Source organism: Denticeps clupeoides, chromosome 1 (assembly GCF_900700375.1).
Source record: "Denticeps clupeoides chromosome 1, fDenClu1.1, whole genome shotgun sequence".
Lineage (NCBI taxonomy): Eukaryota > Metazoa > Chordata > Actinopteri > Clupeiformes > Denticipitidae > Denticeps > Denticeps clupeoides.
Genome location: NC_041707.1, coordinates 11,998,958 through 12,022,699, shown reverse-complemented (window position 1 = coordinate 12,022,699; position 23,742 = coordinate 11,998,958). Strand labels below are relative to the sequence as shown.

At 44.2% G+C, this 23,742-nt stretch overlaps 2 protein-coding genes across 4 annotated transcripts; one reads left to right on the top strand and one right to left on the bottom strand.

The window, feature by feature from the left end:
• Window positions 1-8: 8 nt before the first annotated feature.
• Window positions 9-17,848, top strand: trappc12 (trafficking protein particle complex subunit 12). 2 transcript variants are annotated; one of them, XM_029000726.1, is made up of 12 exons: window positions 9-101; window positions 570-1,797; window positions 1,997-2,113; window positions 10,234-10,347; window positions 11,439-11,577; window positions 12,612-12,724; window positions 13,096-13,168; window positions 15,380-15,453; window positions 16,333-16,431; window positions 16,674-16,777; window positions 16,880-16,967; window positions 17,186-17,428. In XM_029000726.1, the coding sequence occupies exons 2-12, from the start codon at window positions 574-576 to the stop codon at window positions 17,426-17,428; spliced, it is 2,388 nt and encodes a 795-aa protein (XP_028856559.1). In that variant the 5' UTR covers window positions 9-101; window positions 570-573. The 2 variants fall into 2 exon arrangements, with proteins under 2 accessions (XP_028856559.1, XP_028856550.1); XM_029000717.1 differs by lacking the exon at window positions 9-101 and adding an exon at window positions 113-205 and having other exon boundaries at window positions 17,186-17,848.
• A 193-nt stretch (window positions 17,849-18,041) lies between these two features.
• On the bottom strand, window positions 18,042-20,505 carry adi1 (acireductone dioxygenase 1). Of its 2 annotated transcripts, none has more exons than XM_029000758.1 (5): window positions 20,391-20,505; window positions 20,165-20,283; window positions 18,882-19,001; window positions 18,630-18,809; window positions 18,042-18,533 (listed from the first exon to the last, which is right to left on the bottom strand). In XM_029000758.1, exons 2-5 carry the CDS (start codon window positions 20,279-20,281, stop codon window positions 18,417-18,419), a joined length of 534 nt encoding a protein of 177 aa, XP_028856591.1. In that variant the 5' UTR covers window positions 20,282-20,283; window positions 20,391-20,505; the 3' UTR covers window positions 18,042-18,416. The 2 variants fall into 2 exon arrangements, with proteins under 2 accessions (XP_028856591.1, XP_028856599.1); XM_029000766.1 differs by having other exon boundaries at window positions 20,165-20,304; window positions 20,391-20,504.
• Between the last annotated feature and the right edge of the window lie 3,237 nt (window positions 20,506-23,742).

The window sequence follows — 23,742 nt, the reverse complement described above, 5'->3', positions numbered from 1 at the left end:
GAAATGTTTGCGCAATGTTTGGACCCTCTCGGACGCCGTTGGATTCGCTTCCTGGTCTCCCACGCATGCGCGGGTGCTGCTGTCATCCCTCTCAAGCAAAGGTAGCTAAACTAAAATGTTTACCTTTTTTCCCCACAGATTTTGCTGACCGATAGTAAAAAGACAAAGAGCGTGTGTATTAGAGCTGCTGGGCGGCGTAATATATGTCAGTATTCTCTTGTTTCATATTGTAATGATTCGTATACGTCTGCGGTTACACATCACTTGTCCCTGTACCTGTTCGGCGAAACGGAATGCTACTTCGGGCTGATTCGTGTGGCATTAAAGCAATCACCGGTTCATCAACAGCTCACGTTGCGTAGGCAGAAACTGTAATAGGAGTGGGGGGTATTTCCAGAAACTATTACGTTTATTTTTTACGGATAGCCCCGTACTAACAGGAGCATCTAACCCAATACAGTGCGAACAGCAACAAATATTAAGTTTACATTATTTTTAAAGTCGTATTTTGAATGATTATATGCTGCACATGCATTCTGTAATCTGTTTGTCCCTGGTCACGCCAACAGGACCATGGATAGTGGTGAGAGTGCAGTTCAGAGGCCAGTGACATTAGATATTGGTGAAACTGATAGCAACCAAGTCGAGGCCAATCTTCACACTGAAGCCACCTCGTCATCCCAAGTCCCTTCCACAGATGTCCTCTTCCCAGAGGAGAGCATCGATCTCGACGGTGAGCCCTTCAGCTCGCCCCATGACGACAGCATTGCCTCCGGTAGCCTGATGGACAGACTAAATGATCAGATGATGGAGAGTGTCATGATCTCAGACTCACCCAACAACAGCGAGGAAGATGATGTCCCGCCAATGGACAACCTGCTCGAGAAGTTTGAAGAGGGAGACGTCCAGGACACTAAAGAGCTACTGGTGGAGAGTATGGAGAAGCAGTCTGATGAAAAGACAGATGAAGACAGCAGTGAAATCAAGGTGGAGACAGAGGAAACTCCAGTGTCTCTAGTGACAGAGAAAACAGAGGAAGGAAGAGAAGAGAATGATGATGAGGAAAACTTGGATTCTCCCACCCCTGGCAGTCCCAAGGCTCAAGAACAGGAGCTGGAGGTTGTCAAGACCACATCCAAAGAAGAGCCCATTCCTGTCTGCACCATCTTCAGTCAAGGCGCACAACCCAAAGGGCAGGCCTTGGTCCCTGATGGCTTCCAGCCCACCCTGATCAAATCTCCCAGCTTCAGCAGTGGAGGCAGCAGTGCTGAGACCCCTAGTAAGATAGCACCACTGGTGTGCCAACCCAGCCCCAGCCTCAGCAAGTTTTTTGCGGACAACGGCAGCACCAACCCCGCTTCTGATTTCTTTGACTCTTTTACCACATCTTCATTTATTTCAGTCAGCAACCCCAACGCTGAATCTCCCACAGTGGCAGCTCCACCTGAGCGCCAGCTTTCATCCTCGGGCACAACAATGCCCAACCAGACACACCAAGATGTGACAACTCCCATCTTTTTCGGTGCACCGCCAATGGAAGGTCCTACTGGGGCTTCCCAGCCAGGTCTGGCAGAGGCTACACCACCCTTCTCTAAACTGCAGGCAGTGTTCTCAGGCAGTGATGATCCTTTTGCTACTGCACTAAGCATGAGTGAAGTGGACAGACGCTATGATGCCTGGCTACCTTCCGAGGAGACCAGGAAGGTGCTCATCTCCGTGGCAACGCAGCAGTTCAATCCCATGCATGTTGACAAAGAGTGTATCACCATGCCCGGACTGAAGTTTGACAATTTACAGGTGAGTTTCTTCTGTCTCTTAAACAACATTATAATTTTTAATGAAATATAACCAAAATATGGTCAGCATGGCTTTTGGCTTAATTAAAAAAGAGCAGATGCGTGGGATCAACAAACCAAGTGAAACTAGAGGGGACTGTTTAGTCCAGCTGGACAAAATGGGTGGCTCAGCCAGTGAAAGCCATGTTTCTGTGTTCCAGGGTGATGCAGTGAAGGACCTTATGTTGCGTTTCCTGGGAGACCAGGCAGCAGCGAAGAGGCAGGTTCTCACTGCCAGCTCTGTGGAGCAGTCCTTCCTTGGGCTCAAGCAGCTGATTGTGAGTCTTTCTCTGCATCTGTGCAATACTGAATTGTCTTAAGTTTTCTGGCATTTTTAAAGGTCTGTTAGTCTGTTACTGGATGTAATACTGACTCTTGCATTCAGTGGCATGCAAGAGATTGACCGTACATGCTTAATATCTTTTTTTACTGATATTCAAAAGGCAAGTTAAAACATCTCCATCACGTCCATCAAATCACAAAACAAGATACTAATTATCACTGCCTTTGAATTTTTTTTTTATCATAGGTGCCCAAACATTTGTTTGCTACTCTATTCAAAAGTATATATATTGATTTTGTAATTGATTTTGTTTTTTTTATATATATAAATGATACATATAATATATGCATCCTATCTAAATGAACAATTAATTGTGCTTTTTCTTTTGATGAAATCACTCTGCAGAATCCTTTAAAATGCATGTATAAAATATTTAGTTTTCCTATATGAAACTTCATTTTTAAAAACATATTCAGTCTGAAAAGCCTCCTTGAATAAGATGTGATAGAGCAGCCTTTTTAAATGGCTCGCTCACCCACTGTGTGGGAAGTGCTGCTGCACGCAGGGCCCGGCCAAACTGTTGAGGGCTGGAAGATGTGGTCCCCAGCTGTGGCCTAAGGGTGCTAATGCACTGCCTGGCTGAGCTGCCCGCGAGCGGAGCTGTCAAACAGAGCCAGGCAGGGCACACTGGCGCTCGGGTCCAGCCCACACCCTCTGTTATGAGTCGTTCCTCTCTGAGAGACAGAGAGAGAGAGAGAGAGAGAGGGAGACAGACTGTCTAAAGCTCAGGCCTGTTGATGTGTTGCCCCATCCCAGCAGCCCTCCCAGTGGGGCAGTCGGTTCTAAATCAGTCCAGCTCCCTCCAGCCTATCTCTCCTGGTTTTGGGGTAGTGTGGAAGCGCTGAAGGCAATGCTGCAAGCCTGGCTCTGCAGAGGATGTTAGCAGAATAATAAATAGCCTGCCAAGTAGGAGTAGAAAAGAAGCAGAATTACTTGGTTTTCAGAAGAAAAAAACTGCTTAATGACTTCCGTGCCACCGGAAAGAGATTCTGTATTCTGTACGTTGAGACTTTTAGTAGAAGCATCTGTATCTTAGTTTTTCTCTTCCCCTGGAGAACCAAAGCTCAGACGCGGTCGGGACCACTCCCCCCTCAGCATGTGGTGGTGCCTGACCCACAGACCACCCTGACCTGAACTTGATATTTAAAACGAACACTGTCAGGGAGGAAGCGAGAAGGGAAGGCGGCGTGGATGGAGGGAGCATGTATAATGTGGGTCGTCTCCGCATATTTCCGGCCTCCATCTTGGGTCACTGCCCACTCTCTCTGAGCAAGAGCATACACACACACACACACACACATATATACTCACAAACACCTGGATAATGTAGAGAGGCAGACGGGCTCAGATATGGTCTCGGGGGGGGGGGGGGAGAAAACATAAACACACACTCACACACGTTGCACAGTCTGCCTTCCTGCGGGGCTTAAAATACCAGCTTGCGTCGGAGGGTGTGTGCGTCAGCGGCGCGGATTGTGGGTGGTCCCCGGATGGCGAGAGAGAGGGAGCGAGGGAGTCTGAGAAGGAGGTTAGTAAATGTCAGTGAATATTCGCACGGCAGATGAGGGCTCCCACATGCCGAGCGTCGTGATACAAATGTGTGCAGATAGGCAAAAAAAAAAAAAAAAAAATACACGATCAATGTATGGATTTCTCCATGTTGTAAGAAGTGAGAGTGTGTGTAGTGGGGCTGGGCTGTAGCTCTTCTCCACCGGCTGGCGTCATGTGACTTTAGAGGGAAGGAGGGAGTGTTCGCACAGAGCGGTACCGGGCAGGCAATAAGCACAGAGGCCCGTGAAGCTTACGAACATCAGTTGGCGCGCGAATGATGTTCTGGTGCTGCTCAGATTTCATGGCTCTCTCTGCCACAGCATAATGCTGGTAGCTGTGTGTGTGTGTGTGTGTGCGGCTACCCCCTCTTCTCGTTGCTGATTTCCTGTGAAGTCGCTCAAGGCTGTATGCACCCCGTGGCTGTTTGGGCCTTCGGTGTGTCGGTATGCACCTCGGCTCATCCCAGCCTGAGGCGAGTACATATCTGAGGCTTCTCCCCTGACTCATGGTGGCTGCTGGTGGTGACTCACACTGTGGCAACAGTGCGCGCGTGTGTTCGTGCCAGAGCATCCTGCCACCGCAACCCCTCAGCAGAATGCGACAGTGAGAGGAGGCAGGATAAATAAGAATAAACAGTGGCGAAGTCGTTGCTGTCAGAACAGATGCCGCTGTATCTGTTTACCTTGTTCCCCCTCCTTTTCCCAGCCTGGAGTCTCTGCAAACACCTGAAAGCATAAACAGACTTTGCACGATGATATCTATTTTCTATAGTTTATAAACTGCTTCATGATAAATATTGCATTCAATGGCAGTGAGTTGTGAAATGTAGCGTTGGGAGTTAGACCCTAAAAAATATATGAGTTATTTGGTGCATCCAGCCCGTCAGGGTCTGTTTTGGAGGTGGGGAGGTGGTGAGTCATGAGTCTCGCAAGCAGTTCTTGGGATCTAACAGCAGGGGGAGCTCCCACAGACAGAGCTTAACTTTTTTATCATGTAAATCCTCAGGACTTCAATACAGCTGTGAACAGAATAATAAATACATGTGTGCAGTACCTTGACAAATGCGTCATTTTACAATTTGGGGACTTCTTCCCAAAAGAAAGAAAACCGTGATTTTGAATACATAGCAGACATATTTACCAGCTTTCATTGTATTGATGTATGTACTGTACATAAACCAATAATAATTCTAAATATATTGGCATTTCTGAAACCAAGCAACATCATGACAGACATTTCTGCCTCCTTAGAATAGAATAGAATAGAATAAAATTGTTCTTCAGAACATAAAGAAATGATGCACACACACTTACAAAGGGGGGTTTACCTCATCTCACTTTAAAAGATGCATGCAAATTGGCCATTAATCAAATCACCTCATCCTGTAAGATTTCTTGGTTGTCTGTATATATTCCTTACAGTCCACAAAAAGCCCATGAGAGAAATCTGAAAGAACTGGAGATGCAGATAAAAAAAAGACTTACAAGACTTATATATAGTGTGGAACACCACAAGGACCATCATTAAGAAGTGAAGAAAGTGCGATATGGCACCACCAGGACTTCCCTCCAAAACTTAAGTGTGGAAAAGAAGAGGCTCATTAGGGAGACTAATGGCAGCCTTAGAGGACTGGTAGGAGTTTATTACAGTAACTGGCCACTGCCTGCATAATGCTGCCATTTTGTACCTCTGGACAAAGTAGATGGGAATAATGAATAGCTCCAAATACCAAGACACTTCTACGGTCTGCCAGAAGGCTTCACAGAAATTATCTGAAGTTGTGAACCTTGGTGCTAACTCAAAGAACGTCATGAGAAAATGAAGATCTTCCATTTTTTCTCAGACAGGAAAAGGATTCTTCACCCAACTCTGTTATGAACTCATTGAAACTTTATTAATTTACCAAAATCGTTACTGAACCAGTCAAGTTCACAATCTAGAGGAGAATCAAACAATAGCAGCAGAATAATATGTCCACCAATGATGTGTTCCCTATGTTATTGGTTAATGTTCGGTTATAATGTACTATTTAAAAATGATCTTTGTGGCATTGTCACACTTACTAAATATGATTAAACAGTCTGAAACTTCAGTTAACAGTATGCAGTATGGGGCATGCAGTCTAATTATTATAGTGAAATGAATGCTAGAAAATAACCAGGACCATCTGAAAGTAGACTGGTCTCAGCTGCATGCTAGATGATAATGCAAGTAGCCTGCGAGATGGTCTTGTGCTCGGCTGCATTTGAAATGTGAGCACTAAGCAGAGGTGGCAGGGGAGTTGAGTGCGGTAATAAACAGCGAGAGTCTCTGTCTCTAGGCTAGTCTCTCCCACAACAACGGCAGCGGTGGGCGTTCGCTCTTTGTGTGGCGGCCCACCATAGAGAAATCTTGAACTTTTGATCTTCAGCGCAATTACACAATATTACCTGGCTATAAAGCTAATTGCGGAGGCAGCCGCGTGTGTTTGTATACTTGTTTGTAAAGCTCAGCATGAGTGGATAGCCTCCTTTTTCACTCTCCATTTTTCCCTCAAGTCTCTAATGGACTTTATTTCAAATAGACTAGTGAATGGCTGAGTATTTGGCGATGGGGGTAGTCATGCTGCTCTTTAGCTGACAGTTGCTGACCTGCAACCACTTTTTTTTCTTTTAGTTAAGTTTCATTAGAGAAGATGCATATGCATGTGCAATCATATGATATGCATATGCGTGAAATCATATGATATGGCCTTCAGTCTCCTTGTTCATCGTATAGTAACTGCTTTGTAACCATGGCAACTAGGGTTAGTACTTGATTTAGAATTAAAGCAATTACACAACAGCAGTAACAACGGTAATGTAAAAAAATGATTGAATCTCTCTAACTTTCCAAAATCTTAAATAAATGTTCCTGCTGTTTCACTGACCACCAGCCTGAGCCAAGCTTATTGGATCTATTATTTCTTATTTAATACATTTATTCAACCAATGACATGTCAATAGGTTATGGTCACAGTGTCTGAGTTGCATCTTGATAACAGCTCGCTCATTAATAGTTATATGTGGATTATGCCATCATCCTGCCTTTAGTTGAGCAGTTACAACCTGGTGACGTGGCCCTACCGATCATTTTTTTATTATTTGTGTCAAAAAAGCGGTTTAATTATTTGAAAGCAAAAGTAGAACCCCGCCATGTAAAACTTGTGTTGCCTCGAAACGGCACTTTTGTATGTTAACTGAGCAAATATAACATCAATGTGTTGCACATTTAATTAGGGTCTGTTGCTAGGTAACAAACATAAACATTTATAGCTTATGTTGAGTATTAAGGAACTCTTTATTAGATAACTCTGATATTAGATAAGGCACGATTTGCTTCTGAGAAAAGTACTAATTTAATCTTCACAGATCTCAACCTAACTGAAGGTCTGTGGGAGATTTTAGACAGGATCTGCGACAGCATCATCACTGCCACAAATGAGGGAATATATTTGAGAAGAAACTATGTCGATTCCTCCAGTAGAGGACCTGGGAATAGATCTGGGATTCTGAAGCTGTTCTTACAGCTTTTTTTCTCATTTCATTTGTGCCTCCATGCTGCCCCCTTATGAAATATTATGCTATCTAATTTGAAACGTAATTACAGTAAAATAATTCACTCACGGCTCTCTCATTGCCATGGACTTGGTTGTCTTTTGATGCTGTCCACTATGGGGGTGGATGAAATCAATTATTAATAGCCTAATGGACCAATTTTCCTACCTTGCCACCTTTTTTAACTGATTTTATCACACCTGGCATAAGACAATGTATTTTTAATGATGTGGGCAGCACTGCAATGCTTGCAGACCGGTTAGAAATGTGGAAATGTTTTGCTGCTGCAGCTTCAACGCTCGGCACACACTTGAGCTGCATTCTAAAGTGCCGCTTTCCATTATAAGGTGGCAATAATAAGTCTAATCTAATGATGGCAGTTTGAGCTGGGCTACTGCGGGGCAAAGTTTGTCTCAATTATGGCACAGCTAAGCCTGGTTTCCTGGACATTTGATGTGGGAGAGGACGTGTGTGTGTGTGTGTGTGTGTGTGTGTGTGTGTGTGTGTGTGTGTGTGTGTGTGTGATTGTTCACATGGCACAATGGTACAGAATAGAGGTGCCAACCTTGTCTCATATGATTCGATTACAATTATCAATGCCTCAATATTGACGCATCCCATACATTTTTTACATTTTTCTTTTATGTTTTCAAATACAAGAGTTAAGTTCTCGTTCACCCGCGTGGACACTTTGATTTGCTACAATGAGCAGAAAAAGTGTCTGCGTTCAGTCCGCACTCACCTGAAGCCACAAATGGCAGAAATTGAACTTTTCAGACTGAACATGCTGCTCTTGCTGCAGGACAGCGCCTGAACCTGTGTGGACTGCAATATGAGTCCCTACACTGAACAGCCCAGAATATCATTTGCAGAGACGGAAAGCTCTGCTGTAACCAACCAGTAAATCTGGGGTCTTTCTCCCATTCATTTCTGAACGTCTGATGGCGATGTTGTGTATGCTTACCCTTGCTTGTACCATAACTGCAACCGTAACCGCAAATCCGCACTTAAACCACTCATCATTGTTTACTTGTCCGTTACAGCGTGTTACTTCAGGGGTGTCAAACTCAATTGCAGAAGGAGCCAAAACTTATGGGATCGCATTCGGCAAGGCAACTGAAGCACTGCATTATGGCATTTATAGTTTGTGTGTTATCGGCACTTCATATCGCTGGTCCATAATTATAGATCTATATTAAATGATCTCGCTGTCCGGATGTTTGACACCTATGTGTTACATCATGATTTGATTGGCGGTAAAACCCCTTGAGACGACAGCGCATAAACAAGAATGTCTGATCTGTATCCTGTCATGCTAATGAAATAACTTAATGACAACATAAAATGAAGGGGTAAAATTAGCGTACATTATGGGATTATTGATCGTACAGAGGGTAAAATTATGGTACTATATGATAATTATCGTACGTCTGCCAACGCCACAGCGCTCAGCGGTCAAGGTTTAACAAATTTGCGAGAGAAAGCCCGTCGAGTGCTGTGCTGCGCCATGCAGCGTGTAACTCCTACCTGGAGCAGTGCTGTACTCAGCTCAGGCAGCCACAGTCACTATCGGCACTGCTATTTAACAAATATTTTTATATTGCCGCCCGAAAATCTCCATGCAACATCTTTATTATATAATGGATTGCGTTCTGCCCTGCATCGATGAAGAATCGTCCACATCTGCATCGCGATACATTTATTACAGGATTAATTTCAACACCCCTAGTACAGAAGGACGCATGCAGTCTCCCAGGAAACGCTCCTTTTGCGTTCTCTCCCCAATTAAACTTTCTATAAATACTCTGCATATGCAGTAAACCTCACCTCTTCCAGTCATGCAATATAATGTTACAGATTTAGTATTCTAGATTTTATTCCTTTACACTAATGGAGTGTTCAGGAGAGAAGGCGCTTTATATTCTCTCCTAGCGAAAGTCAAAATGTCAGTCAGAAGTGACCACCCGTGAATATATTATATATAACCCTTCCCATAGGTTTGTCATTCTTTCAATTTGGGCTTTTAAAAAAATGTGAAAGATAAAAAGGGTGTTAAGTGAGGTTTTTTATGTTCTCTTTGTAGTGGCTGCAGAACTGGTGAGGAACTCAGTACATCATAATGGGCTCCCATTTCCAGTCCCATTGACTTTTTTATGTTCTGTCTCAGTGGCTGCAGCTGCTTTTGCCCATTTTCCTGCCAGTCGTTTTAAGCTTCATTTCCCCACCTAATGAAGATTTAGAGGCATGGGGGCTACTGACAGAGGGGGAGAGAGAGGGGGAGAGAGATATGTACAGCGTGAAGAGACACATTGGAGAGTGGGTCAGTCCTGAGAATGACAGAGGATGGAGAAGGGAAGATCACTTGAGCTCAGAAAAAAAGGGAAGAAGACAATGTGTGTATGTGAGAGTGAAGGACAAGAGAGAGGCGGTAATCTGCCAAAAGAAGGAGCTTAAAACTGGGATAGACAGAAGAAAGGCATTCTGGGAGACGGAGGATGAAGGTGAAAATGGAAGGCGAGAACAATAGATTTTAGAGAGTGGGAGAGGAAGCTGGCGAGTAAGTGTGCAACGGAAGGAGGGTGGGAGAAAGGGAGAGCATGTTGGAATGACGGGCCCCAGTGAAGTCCCTCCAGGTCTTCCTGCTTCAGTGGAGAAGGCTGTCTGCCAGGTCGCTGGAATTGGGATTATAATATCGTCCTCCTGCACGCATGGTTAAAAACCCAGCATGCAATTAGTGGCATTGCCATGATGAATGACACCGCAGTTCACAGAGAATGGCCACGCCGACCTTCATCATTACAGAAGGGAAGGCCAGGAGTCTACCTGCACACACACATTCGTTCACTGTTAAACACACACACACACATCCCTCTGGTGATAGCAGCTGTTGGGTTCATTTCTCTTTCACCTTGTCCCTTGGGTCGACAAGAGCACCAAGAACTGGAGGGCGGCCGTGGACCTGACTGGCAGGTTGCTGACGGCACACGGGCAGGGCTACGGCAAGAGCGGGCAGCCCACCAGCCACACCACCGATTCCCTGCAGGTAAGCGGCCCCGCAGGGGAATGTGGGTAACGTGGCAGTCACAGACAGAGGAGAGAAGCGACACATGCATTCCCTTGGACTGGTGCTTATGCACACAGGCACCCTATCAGCAGGTCACACCCTGCCTTGTGACTCTCACATCCACAGGATGAGGTGTGAGGTGCTTCTCACTTATCCACAGACCCACGCTGACACAAGCCCCAGGCGCTCTCTTACACAGTATACTACGCAGCATCCAATTTAAATGAAGAGATTGGATTTAGGTTTAGAGTAAGTGAATGTCCCTTAAAATAAGTCCCACACTGCCCATGTTAACATATCTTCTGAACTGAGTTTCAATGATATGACGACACTCTATTGAAACACAAGAATTATTGTAAAACTCCTAAAACAGTGCAGCCCATTGCCTGTACCCCACAAGTTATTTAGGCTGCATTTTGAAGATCTAGACCTCTAATTAAGTAAAAATATACATCTTGTTTAGTATTGTCGCATATCCGTTGAACACACAGGTCAGATCGTTACTCTGGAGGCTCGCTAACCCTTTCAGAGCGTGAACGCCAAATCCAGTCTGCTCGTATTAGTGTGCATGGGCAGACGTGTGTGTGTGTGTGTTTGAAGTGTCCTGTGGTGGAACGGCGCTGACTGTGCACCGCAGAGCCCCAGCTCCTCCGCACCCACGCCAGCCACCGGGGGCAGCGTAGCCCCCTGCTCCCACAGCCACGCTCATATCAAAGAGCCCAGCCTCTCTGATGTTCTAGCCTCATGTGGCACTGCTCTGCTATTGTATTTGCATGCCTTTGCATAAAACCCATAAAATTATCACAATGACCTGCTGCTAAAGCAGAATTATGGAAAACATTTTTTAGAGTCAAACCTGCATGGAATGCATCAGCGAACAAAGGAGTGTTTGTTTTCTTTTTGTGTGTTTAATGTGGATTTGTCACATGATTTTTGTGGTTAGAATATTGTTAGCATTTGTGGCACTTGTAAAAAGTTTTCATGGGGTAGCTTGACACACTTTTGGTCACATTTCTGACAGAGGCAATGTTTGGGATTATAAGCTTACTTTTCTCTGTTCTCCGCCACAGCTCTGGTTTGTGCGGCTCGCACTCCTCACCAAGCTAAGCCTGTTTCAGAATGCTGAGCTGGAGTTTGAGCCCTTTGGTAATCTGGACCAGCCGGACCTGTATTATGAGTACTACCCCGTCATCTACCCTGGGCGGCGTGGTGAGTTGTGCAAACTGACACCGTGACCCGAGAGCTCTGTTCTCCAGCCTTAACCCCCAGCCTGCCTGTACCCCAGTGCCACCGTTGGGTTGCAATGCAGTGTGCACATTTTGGTGCATGTACTAATATTTGTAGTGAGGGATATTGCTGAAAATGTGTACTTTTCAAAATAGGCAATTGTAATTCTATCAAATTCTCAGAAAAAAGGAGTTGTTACACCATTTCTACTGTGCGACATTTTAGAAGACCTATGAAATATATACTAACTAATTGACCATTACTTTCTTTGTTACAGAAACCCACTCATAACAACTAAAATGTTCACTAGCACATTTGGATCTGATTCTATAATTGAAACACATAAACAAATCCATCATGAATACTGCGATCCACACATGAGACCAGGCAGTCGACTCAAAAGCCTATTTTGTAAACTGTGTCATGTACGGTGGTGGTCTGCATAAATGATCAATACTGAAGAAGGACATGAGATTTTGGGGGCAGTGGTGGGCAAGCGCTTAAGGAAGCGGACCCGTAATGGCAAGGATGCTGGTTTCGAATTCCAAACCACTCAGGTGCCACTGAAAGTACCCACACGTTGCTCATCGGGTGGCTGCCAACTGCTCACTAAGGGTGATTGGTTCAATGCAGAGGACACATTTCGTTGTGTGCTGTGCTGCAGTGTTTCACAATGACCATCACTTCATTGGTGGAAAATCAAAAATAAGTCAGTTGTCAATTTTTTATGCATTAAGGTTAGTGGTGCTTATTTTGGTTGCTTTACCTCTGTTAGTAGCTATTTAACTTATTCAAGGCCCCCCAGATGAAACACAGAGCTGAAGCAGCCATCTCTCCATTCAGTCAGAGTTCGTTCTGGCAATCCTGGCTGAGGGCACTGATTATCTTTCTTACTGTGCTTGTGTGCACAGGTAATAATATTGCATGTCTGTTTCAGAGGTTTTTGAACAGACACACTCACACACATCAGTGTTTTCTGCATCTTGGAGACTTCTGGCCTTTGCCCTGTTGTTCAGGTTCGATGGTTCCTTTCTCCATGCGTGTCCTGCATGCTGAGATGACCCAGTACCTGGGCAGGCCCCAGGAGTCTCTGGACCGGCTGCACAGCATGAGGAGCGTCTGTCAGAAGGTGAGTCATTCCATATCTCTTGAACCCAAACCGTGCACAGCACAGCTTCTCAAAAGTAAGTCACAATTTTATGTGACCATTTTGTGGCTCAGGGCTGCTTTTGGTACCATATTAGCACAAAGAATGCCACATCAAGAACATGTTCTAGAAAATTAAAGGCTTCATTCTAATTAGTGGATGCTAGGAGAGGTGGAAAACTAAGCTGCAACCACTTAGCAGCACTTATTTTGTTTCATTCATGTCCTATAATTCAGATGACATACAGGGCAGGACCAACATCTATCTTTGCTTGTTAAAATAGCACCGATAAAATACAAGCCGCTGGTGTGACCTCGGGTTGCTTACTGGTTTTCTTTCTTGCTTCTGGACAGATTTTAGATAACTTGGAGGAAGGCTTGGCTGAGGACGGCAGCATGATGAACTTAACTCAAGAGAACAGACAAGGTACTGGACATGGAGAACAGCCTTGGTGTTGCTCACTGATGCGGACATTTTAAACCGCACAAGTTTCCTACTATGAGGGCTTATCAAGGTTGCTGAACAAACAAGAGTGTCAGAAACCCCAATTTATCAAGGTAACTGAATGGAACAAACCGTGGTGGGCCAGCCACTAATTAACTGTCATGATGTTTTGAGTGCTTTGTTTTGCAGCAGTGGCAGGATAGCTCCTAATTCAGGGCAGTGGTGAGAGGAATCCAATTGCTTTAGAAAGCGAGTGACATATCTTCTGAACTGTGCTGTAATGTGCAAAATATTGAATGATTAGCATCAGCTGGCATTGAAAGTAGTTTTTTTTTTTTTTTTTTTATTACATTGCAAATAGTCATGTGGCCTCACACTTCCAAGGTGGTTTGAACCTCACTCATGGCGTTTGCATGCTCTACCGTTGCCGATTGTTTTGTCAGGGTTCTCTGTTTTCCTTTCACCCTCCAAAGGCATGCGAGAATTAGTGACACTGAATTGTCCAAGGTGTGAGTGTCTGCGTCTGTTTGCAGGGGTCCTACCCTGCGCCTAGTATGTAGGGATGAGCTTTGGAGTAGGACTAAGCGGTTATGGAAATTGAGTGAAAATAAATGGCCGTGTCATGCTAGGAAATCAGCCCTGGAGTGCCGAGGCCCTTGTGTTAAAACTTGTGTTTTTTTTTTAAATGTTCCCCTACATTTTTAGTTCCCCTAGTAAAGCAGCATATTGCTAATTAAGACTGTAGGTTTATTAAACAAGGGCAGAGGATTGATTATTTCCACTGATTCCATGCTGACAGATTAAAAAATATACATATATATGTGTATGTGTTTTTGCACAAAAAGCAATGGCAATGGACACTGCCGTAGTCAAACCCAAATTTTTTATTTATAATACAATTTATTGTGCAACTTGATTGTAATGCTGCTGCTGTTGTTTTCTGCCAAAAAAAAGGCATGATCTTAATGTTGCTTAGTGTGCTTTTAGCCACCATGACATATAAAGATGAATTTTGAAGGTTACAAAACATTAATATATGGATGCCAGCATATTGAAAGGTTATCACTGGAAGCCATGCAAATGTTAAGATAAGTATGGTCATCTTGCTAGGAAATGTTATTTCACAATGTTAAATTTACAGAGGTTACCCTTTGGTTGCAAAAGCTGATTGGTATTCAGTGTCCATATAAGAAAGCACCACTAGATGGCTGTCAGGCTGGTATAAAAATTACTTTATATCACCTTGTTTAGTTCCATAAGGTATTATTCAAGACTCCATTTAACAGAAAGAAAAAGAAATGGAAAATAAATCAGGCATTTAATTGAAACATTTTCAAATACCATTTTTGGGTTAATTGTTTCTACAGAGGCAGTAAATACTGTGCAGAAATTATTCGGTAGCCATGCAAACCGATATGAATGAATCCAAATTAAAGATGGGACCTAATGCCAGCTCCCGTGTGGAGAAGCCCGGTGCCCCTGTTGGGACTGGTGTGGCGGATGTGCGGTAGACTGGCCTCCCTCCGTCAGTGGCACATGTCCCCAGAGAAGCTGCCAAGACCCGACAGCCTCGCAGCCCCCTGCAGAGCAGGGCTGCTTCCTCGCCTGCCTTCTACTCCTCTTCCAGCAGAGATAAAAAACAAGGACGGTCCACTGGCACGGAAACTTTCCCAAGCCATCCTCGGGTCACGACCTTTAAGCACAGCTATAAGGGTATGGCTGGTGTTAGAGTCAGGGTTTTCTCCTTCAGGAAGATATGTGACATGCTCAGAGCTTTTCTAGAGTTTTGATTTCTTGATTTGAAAGATCTTTTTATACACTGTGACCTACAAATCAGGGTGCAGCTCATAAGAAACCTAATGATGTTTCTCTGTCAGCTTGTGGCAGCTTTGGTGTCCTCCTGTTCCCTCCATAAGTATAGTCACTAGCTGCAGTTGTGGCTCATCACTTATCTGTCAGGTGTGTTCTGTAACTGCAGCCTTGCTGTGTTCACTCACCTCTTCACTCTTCATCTTCAATAACAAAGCCCTAGACACACACACACACACACACACACACGTGTGTTATCAGTGGTGGGGGTGAGAGATGAAGGTTTGGAGGGGAATTGCAATTTACCATCCCAGTTCCTTTTCTCAAACCCCACTCTCTCTTTCTCTCTCTCTCTCTCACTCTCTCGTGCTCTCGGTTTTGCAGCATCCATTCAGTTGTGGAGGTCGCGTCTGTGCCGGGTGATGTACTCGATGGCAAACTGTCTGCTAATGATGAAGGTACGTGGGTGGTGGTTGTGGGGAGTGAGGTTTCTGCAGAGACTCTCTACCGTATTTGCTGGTGTAAACACGACCATCAGTTTTCAAAAAATGTTTTATCTTCTCACAATAGCAGTTTAACTACTGTTTGCACATGCAGTATTGCTTGGACTTCGACATAAAATTAGTAGCTTATTGAAACGAAGGGTATCTTAACGTGGCCGAGGGGATCATCATGCTGTTATCTTTCAAGTGTGCTGCTGGGCAAGAGTGCGGAGGGGTTAGCACAGACCAACCCACTGTTGTTGTTTACCCTCCCACTTCCCACGTTTAATAAAAGGAAGAGAAGCGTTGTTTGTTTGGCTTGACTATACCCCCCCCCCCATCCCTGCCCCTCCGTCTAGACTGGGGCTTATGGTGAGACACCAAGGTGCATGCTAGTACCTTTCCTTCATTGAGGCTCCTTATGTAGCACAAAACAAACCTCTCCTGTGCCTGGCACCTTAGCAACAAAAAAAGAAAAAATAAATATATGTTATGTCTGCAGAATTTGAGGCATCAACTTATTTTGTTAGGGTGTTCTTTTCTACCAATTATGCAAATTATTAGAGAAACCTCAGACAGTGCAGTTGGGTGGTATTTCCCCACTGATGCTAAACTGGTGAGAGTATGCAGGTTTGCTTCTGGTGAGCTAGTGTTTTCTTTGTCACCGAGTGGCCGACAGCTCCTGGGTATCACATGTGCAGTGAAAGAGAGACACCTAGTGGTCCAAAATGTAATGCCGGTGATTAAGTCCAGCTGATCTAGCCTGCAGACTCACTTTCAGCTCTTTATGGAACAGAGGTGTCCATTTGTGAGCTTTGGTCATGTGTGTGTACTCTCGTTTCATCCATTGCACAGGACTTTGTGCTGGCGGTAGCAACGTACCAGTCCCTCGTCCAGTATGAGCCCGAACAGACGGTGCAGCTGCTGAGTGCGATAGGACGCATTTTCCTTCAGGTAAGCAAGCCTTGTTCTCTGTCCTCAATTAGCCCCTTTTCATGTTCCTTTGTTCTTGTCCCATACAAGACATGGTCCTTCTAATGGTCTTACCAAGGTTAGAGCCATTTTATCTATCTACCTGAGCTCCAGACTCAAAGATAAGACTCTTCCATTCATCACTTGTTACCCACGTTCCTCACCTGTCAGATATATAACTTTTTTTCCCCTCCAGTTCATTAATATTTAATATTTGTGATCAGATCGGGGACATTAAAACAGCTGAGAAGCATTTCCTGGATGTAGAGAAAATCTGTCAGACGAAGGCAGATGGACAACCACTGCATACAGCCGTTATGATGAACAGGTATGTAAGTGAAATAAGGACGATGGGGGCAAACAGAATTTATGGTGACCTTGAGGGACATTGAGTGATTTTATCTCCCCCGCCTCTAATTCCTAATTGCAGGGCATTTCTTTACCTCAGTCAGAACAACTATGCTGAAGCACATACATGTTTTACTAACATCTTGAAATGTGATCCCAAAAACCCTGTGGTAAGTGTACATTTTAACTACAATGCTACATTTGTGGTAGTTTAAAATTAAAAATATATATATAAAGCGTAGAAAACCGTTTTCATAGAATTGTTTCACATTGTGCCGGTCCTGTTTTGCCAGCACAAACCAGATTTTCTGAGTTGTGGCTAAAATCAGGATTTTAAGTTCAATTTTGCACTAAGTGAGGACATTAAAAATGCCATTTTATTCTGTAGGCAAATAACAATGCGGCAGTGTGTCTGCTCTACCTGGGCCGTCTGAAGGAGTCTCTGCGGCAGCTGGAGAGTCTGGTGCAGCAGGACCCAGCCCTCTACCTCCATGAGAGTGTCCTCTTCAACCTCACCACTATGTATGAGCTGGAGTCATCCCGCAGCACACAGAAGAAGCAGGCCTTACTGGAAGCGGTAGCCTGCCGTGAGGGCGACAGCTTTAACACACAGTGTCTCAAACTAGTATAGAGGCAGGACCACGTGGGGGGGTCTCCAAAGGGCATTAACCCACTTCTCATAATGGGCTCTTTATACACTTGAAATCTGTTTTGTGTCTTGGCATTCAGGGCTATTGAATGGAAAAGCATGCAAATACTGACTACACTTGTTGTGATTGCTAAATTTTACACTTTTAATTGTAGCAAACAAAGCAACCCAACGTGAAACACCAATGTCACTGGTTCTGAGTAGAACCTGAGGAAACTGATTGTCAGATAGGACACATCCTATTTGTATTTTTATGATCCAAAAATGTACATATTCTAGTAAATGAAATATAATATACCATGTGTTGAGTTGTTTCCCCGTGTTAACTAAATTACATTCTGTACTGTGCAGAAGTGTTTTATAAATGGAAAATCCTGTTAAATAAACTGTGTGTCAATAGAATCTCTTGTGAAAGTTAATCCACATGCTGCAATGTTAGCTTTCAACTTTGATGAGGTTCCACCACACCTTGACCCCAAATTCAAGCTAATTCTGTGCATCACTTCAGAGGCCATGAGACTATAACAACCCCAAAAACAGAAAGAAAATGTATTAGCACACTCAGAAACCATTAGACTACAGAATGCTGAAATGCTTGAGATTAGACAATAAAGCTTTATTTAATCACATGAACATGAGAATACTGTACACAGAACACTAGACATGTCCATTTATGTTTAGAATTTAATGCCATTATTAATTGTGAGAGATCTTATCATGTAAACTATTTAAATATGGTTAGCTAATGTAATTTTATACCATTTGCAGAGTGGTTTCAGCAGTTATTATAAAAAAAAAAAACAGCTGTTTTTAAAGCTCTAAAAATCAGCCACTTAATGGGCATCAACACTATTTCCACATTCATATAAGTTAGTTGACTCTCCAACATGGTCCAGGAACTGATGATGCAGTAGTCACATCTCTCTGTGTTTACGGTTTTATACCACATTAACTTCCTCCGCGCTCCAGTTTACGCACATCTCAGCGAGTTCACGTACTTCTGTCGGATTTCAAAATCATCGGCTGGTCGGTTGTACGCTTTCCACACAGGTTCCCCAACGAACAATCTCATTGCTTTTGTGTAATTCTAGGGGTTGAAACAGAAAAAATGGAAGAAAAAAAAATTATCTTTCTCTGTCTGCTTCCTTTCAACTTAAGACTCTTTACTGGTTGTGGGTCTTACAGTTTCGTCCAGGGTGAATCGGTGATAAATTCCTGCAGGCAGTGTGATCATGTCCCCTTTCGCCATACAAATTCTGATCCATCGGTCGTCTTTATCTCGAACATCGAAATACGCTCTCCCCTCCAAGATGTAGCGGATCTCATCATCCAGGTGTAGGTGCTCCTCAAAGAACATTTTTAACTGTGAGAAGAAAGACAGGGTTCATTATTTATTCATTATTATTCAAATTTAACAATCACAAAAATACCCTACCTTTTCCTCATAGTTAGGAAGCTTATCCTTATGGATAGTTATAATGTCCATGTATGAATATCCATTTTCTTTCCGTATTTTTTCCAGCTCAGGGTCACTCTCATAGGTGTCTGCATTTAACTATAAAAACACAGACAGACGCAAAAAGAATTAGCCTCAAGTATGAAGTAACTGTATTTGACCGCAATATTACACACACGCACTTCAGGTTAAGGGTCTCCAGTAGCAGGCTGCTGCTCTCAGTCCGTCAGGCAAATATGCAACTTTCATCAACAGTCGTGCTATTTAAACCTTATTTATTTGGGACCATTTTGGTGAGAGGGGCTGAGTTGAGGACGGTCCAGCACCACCCTGGTTTAAAAACAGACCCGGTCTCCTGGCTCGGTACCTACACCCTGTAGCTACAGTACAGGCCAAAGGTTTGGATACACCTTCTCATTCAATGTGTAACTCACTGAAGGCATTAAACTATGAATGAACATGTGGAGTTACGTACTTAAAAAGTGGAGACCTGGCCTCCACAGTCACCGGACCTGAACCCAATCGAGGTGGTTTGAGGTGAGCTGGACCGCAGAGTGAAGGCAAAGGGGCCAACAAGTGCTAAACACCTCTGGGAACTCCTTCAAGACTGTTGGAAAACGAGAGAATGCCAAGAGTGTGCAAAGCAGTAATCAGAGCAAAGGGTGGCTATTTTGAAGAAACTAGAATATAAAACATGTTTTCAGTTATTTCATCTTTTTTTTTGATAAATACATAACTCCACGTGTTCATTCATGGTTTTGATGCCTTCAGTGAGAATCTACCAATGTAAACGGTCATGAAAATAAAGAAACACATTGAATGAGAAGGTGTGGAGTTTTTCCTTGTTGGCAGAAGGGTCAAGTGTGGGGGGTGTCAACTGTAGGGCCTGTCAAAGCCCATTGAGACATACTGTATGTGATTTTGGGCTATATAAGAAAAAAATGTTGTTGTTGAGTGTCCAAAGTTTTGGCGCTTATATAAAGGTGGCTGCTGAGCTTATGCAACAACAATTGCAGTTTCCGCGGGACCCGGTGCATCCCAGGTCACTCCGTATAAAGTCAGAAATATGCTAGCAAATATGCTAATCACAAGTTAACGTGCTGTGAAGGGGCGAAGCAAATCATTTCAGCCGTTTACAAATATATATATATATATATGTGTGTGTGTGTGTGTGTGTGTGTGTGTGTGTGTGTGTGTGTGTGTGTGTGTGTGTGTGTGTGTGTGAAACGCTGAACAAAAATAAGATGCTCACAAACTCTCACCTTCCAATAAAAAACTCCTATTTTCTCAAGTTGCTCCAGAGAGACGGGTCGGTCTGGATCAAGCTTGTGCGGAAGTCTTTGATCAGCATCGGAATCGTCCATATACCAGGCCTCCATTGCTAACAATAAAGTAAATAAACCTAGGTAACGTCAGCAAGAAATTGGCAGATTCGAATTTCGCGGTTAATTACATAATTAGTTATAGCAGCACAGAAAACAGCTCTACCTAACGGCGATAACTCGGACAAGGGCCTAGACACAGGTTTTAATCCCAACGAGCCGCAGGTATACAACTTTAAAGAAGAATGTGCAGGTTAGCGTTGTGTCATTCGCGAACGACTCTTTCAAAAGAACAAATCTTTTAAATGAACGAGATAAATCGAATCACTTTCTCAAGTGATTTGTTCGTCTCTCGGTTCATTTGAGCTGCGAATCACTCGGTGAACTAAACTCTCCTGAATCATTTTCCTTGAATGGTGAATTTTTTAAAAATTTCCAGATAAACAAACCTAAAACGTTAGACAGGCAGTGATGAGACGAGAGTGAGACTCACCAGCTGTAGCAGGCACTGGGCATGAGTGACAGAGGGAGAGGGGGGTTTAAGATTCCAGATTTATATTTGTGAAATTCAAATTTTATTTGTCGCATACACAGTCACACACGGTATGACATGCAGTGAAATGCTTTTGTGACTGCTATAGACCTCAATATTGCAAATATTACAACTATTCAAGTGAACCAATATGCAATTATTGCAAACATAATCAAATATTACAATATTAGGCTTTTAAACATAACATATGTGTAACAGGTAGTCTGAAGGTGTGCAAATGTGTAAAGTGAAAATAAAGTGAAAATTTGTGCAAAATTGGTTAGTTGAAAAAAAATTGAATGTAAGAATAAGCCTAGTAAAAAAGTAAGCAAGCTAAAATGCAAGCAAATATTTATGTTAAAGGAGAACATAAAACACAAACATCATTGGGACGTGGCTATAGATTCTGCTAAACTGCATTGTGTATAGATTGTGCAATGACCAGTGTATCACTAACAGATTGCAGGGTAGTGATAGTGAGTAAATGAGCAGTCAACAGTGAACATTCAGATGGTCAGGTGTGAGGTGTGGTGGCATGTAATAAGTAGTGTATAAAACCCATAGTTTGAGAAAATGCATCTGTCTCATTGCGACAATTGGAAAGAGAATAGTGCATGTTCAGTGTGAATCCTTCACTGAATGTACTGTGGGGTATACGTTCAGTGAAAGGATCACCCAATTTGCAGAGTAATACATTTTATATATAGGCACCTTTCTGACAGACAAGGACACAGTACAATAAACAATACAACACAAAACTACAATAAAAGACATGATAAGGCATAATAAAACAAGATTAAAAGGCATACATCAATTAGACAAAACAAATGAATCAGAGAGAAAGTGCACTTCAACAGATCGGTTGTGAGTAAAGACTTACAGACTGCAGTTGAGTACAGAAGCAAGGGGTTGGATAATGTACTTATACAACTTTGTATTAACTACATTATAGTAGATTAAACTAGAGTAGTAGTATTGTTTGGTTTGAATTATACAGTCTAAAGATTCAGTACATCTAAAAGAACTGTCATGCCCATCACTAGGCGCCTGTTAGGAGAGAATAAAGGGACCGTTTAAGTGCAAACTCATTTACATTTACATTTTACATTTACAGCATTTATCAGACGCCCTTATCCAGAGCGATTTACAATCAGTTACAGTGACAGTCTCCCTGGAGCAATTTAGGGTTAAGTGTCTTGCTCAGGGACACAATGGTAGTAAGTGGGATTTGAACCCAGGTCTTCTGGTTCATAGGCGAGTGTGTTACCCACTAGGCTACTACCACCCAAACCCGCCCACGAAAGTGAAGATAAGGCTGAAGAATCTAACGTGTACTGTCAGGGTTGACTGCAGCTGTGCTCAACACGGGTGGCCAATCCGGACGGCGCATAAATGCCAGAGAATTCCGCCCCTTCGGAATCTCCGGCATTTTCGTGAACTCATTCGTGAACTTGGCTTCCCAGAGCGAATGTCTTTATGTTTTGAGTTCTGGCAATCGCTACACGCCTGCGGGTTCGTTTATGTTCTTTATTTAAGTTAAACTGTTTTCGGCCTCCGAGCCGTTTATGTTTATTTGTTTACTGTTTAATTTCATAATAAACCCCTTTCCCAGCATGTCACACCTCTGCGCTTCCTTCCCCCGTAAGTCCGTAGTCGTGACAGAATGCTGGAGATCCACCCAAAAGCGCAGAGGTAAGAAGCAGAGGAGAAAAAACGCCGCGAAGGACTCATCCCAGTGCGACGAGCGCAGGCGTTCTGGTGGAGCGGTTTCTTCCCGATAAGCCATGGTACGCGTTGCCGGGTGATGACGTCACCCCGGGAGAATCAGCGAAACCCGGAAGCGACAACGTCGGCGGGTGAGGGGACGGAGCGAAGACGATGGCGTCGGCAACAGCGAGGAAGTGACGTGGGCAGCGAGCGCAGAGGATGCGACCCCCACGATGTTCGCCATGTCGAGCCAGGAACTCTGCGCTCTGCTGGCCAGGCTCCCCGGGGACTGGGATGACACAGACGACAACGACGAGAGCACGGGAGACGCGAGTTGGGCTCCTCCTCCAGTGAGGAGGTGGGCAAGGCTCCAGCCTGAATGGCTGTAGTGCCCATGGGAGATGATCACGCCATGGGTCCAGGATGTCCACAGGGTGGATGACCCTCGGAGTCACAGGTGGGAGGACACGGATGACGTGGATTTTCTTTGGGCGGTCGGTGCCGGGATGGCTCCACCCATTGCGTGCATCCGTGATGACCCACGTGACTTCCGGGGGTATGAGGAAGATGAGGGAGACACGGACAATGCCGAAAGTGACTAAGACAGTGTGCCCGTCACAGATCGTCACAAGGTCCGTGGAGACCCACGTCCCTCCCAGCAGTGTGGGGACAGCTGGTGGAAGAGGGCGACGGGAGGTCGCCAGCCAGCAACTGCGCTGCCGGGACTGCCTTGCGGGGAGTACGCCTTCCCAGCTCCGGTCGCCGACCCGCCTTCCCTCTGCCCGGACGTTCCCCAGCGAAATGGCAGCACAGCACCAGCGCCCCCGCCTGCTGGAGAAGATATCCACCCCCCTCCGGTAGCCGGTACGGAGGGCGGTCCTGTGTCTGTATGTGTGCGTTTCCCTTTTAGGCTGCTAGGGCGGTGCTTATTATTACTTATTATAACTACCAGGGTGGTAGTAGCTCAGTGGGTAACACACTGAACTAGATGACCCAGGTTCAAATCCCACTTACTATCATTGTGTCCCTGAGCAAGACACTTGTTCCAGGGGGACTGTCCCTGTAACTACTGATTGTAAATGGGTTTGGAAAATCTAAATAAAAAGTGAATGTCCTGTGATGTTGAGATACTTTCCATGCAGGAGGGTCAGCTGCTATACCCACACATCTGCAAGAAAAAGTGTCCCTCATTTGGGGTTGAGAAAGTTGGCAACCCATAATCGTAAAGTTACCAGTAGCTAATGATTTATCGAACCTCAAACTTCGAAGGGTGGTAGTA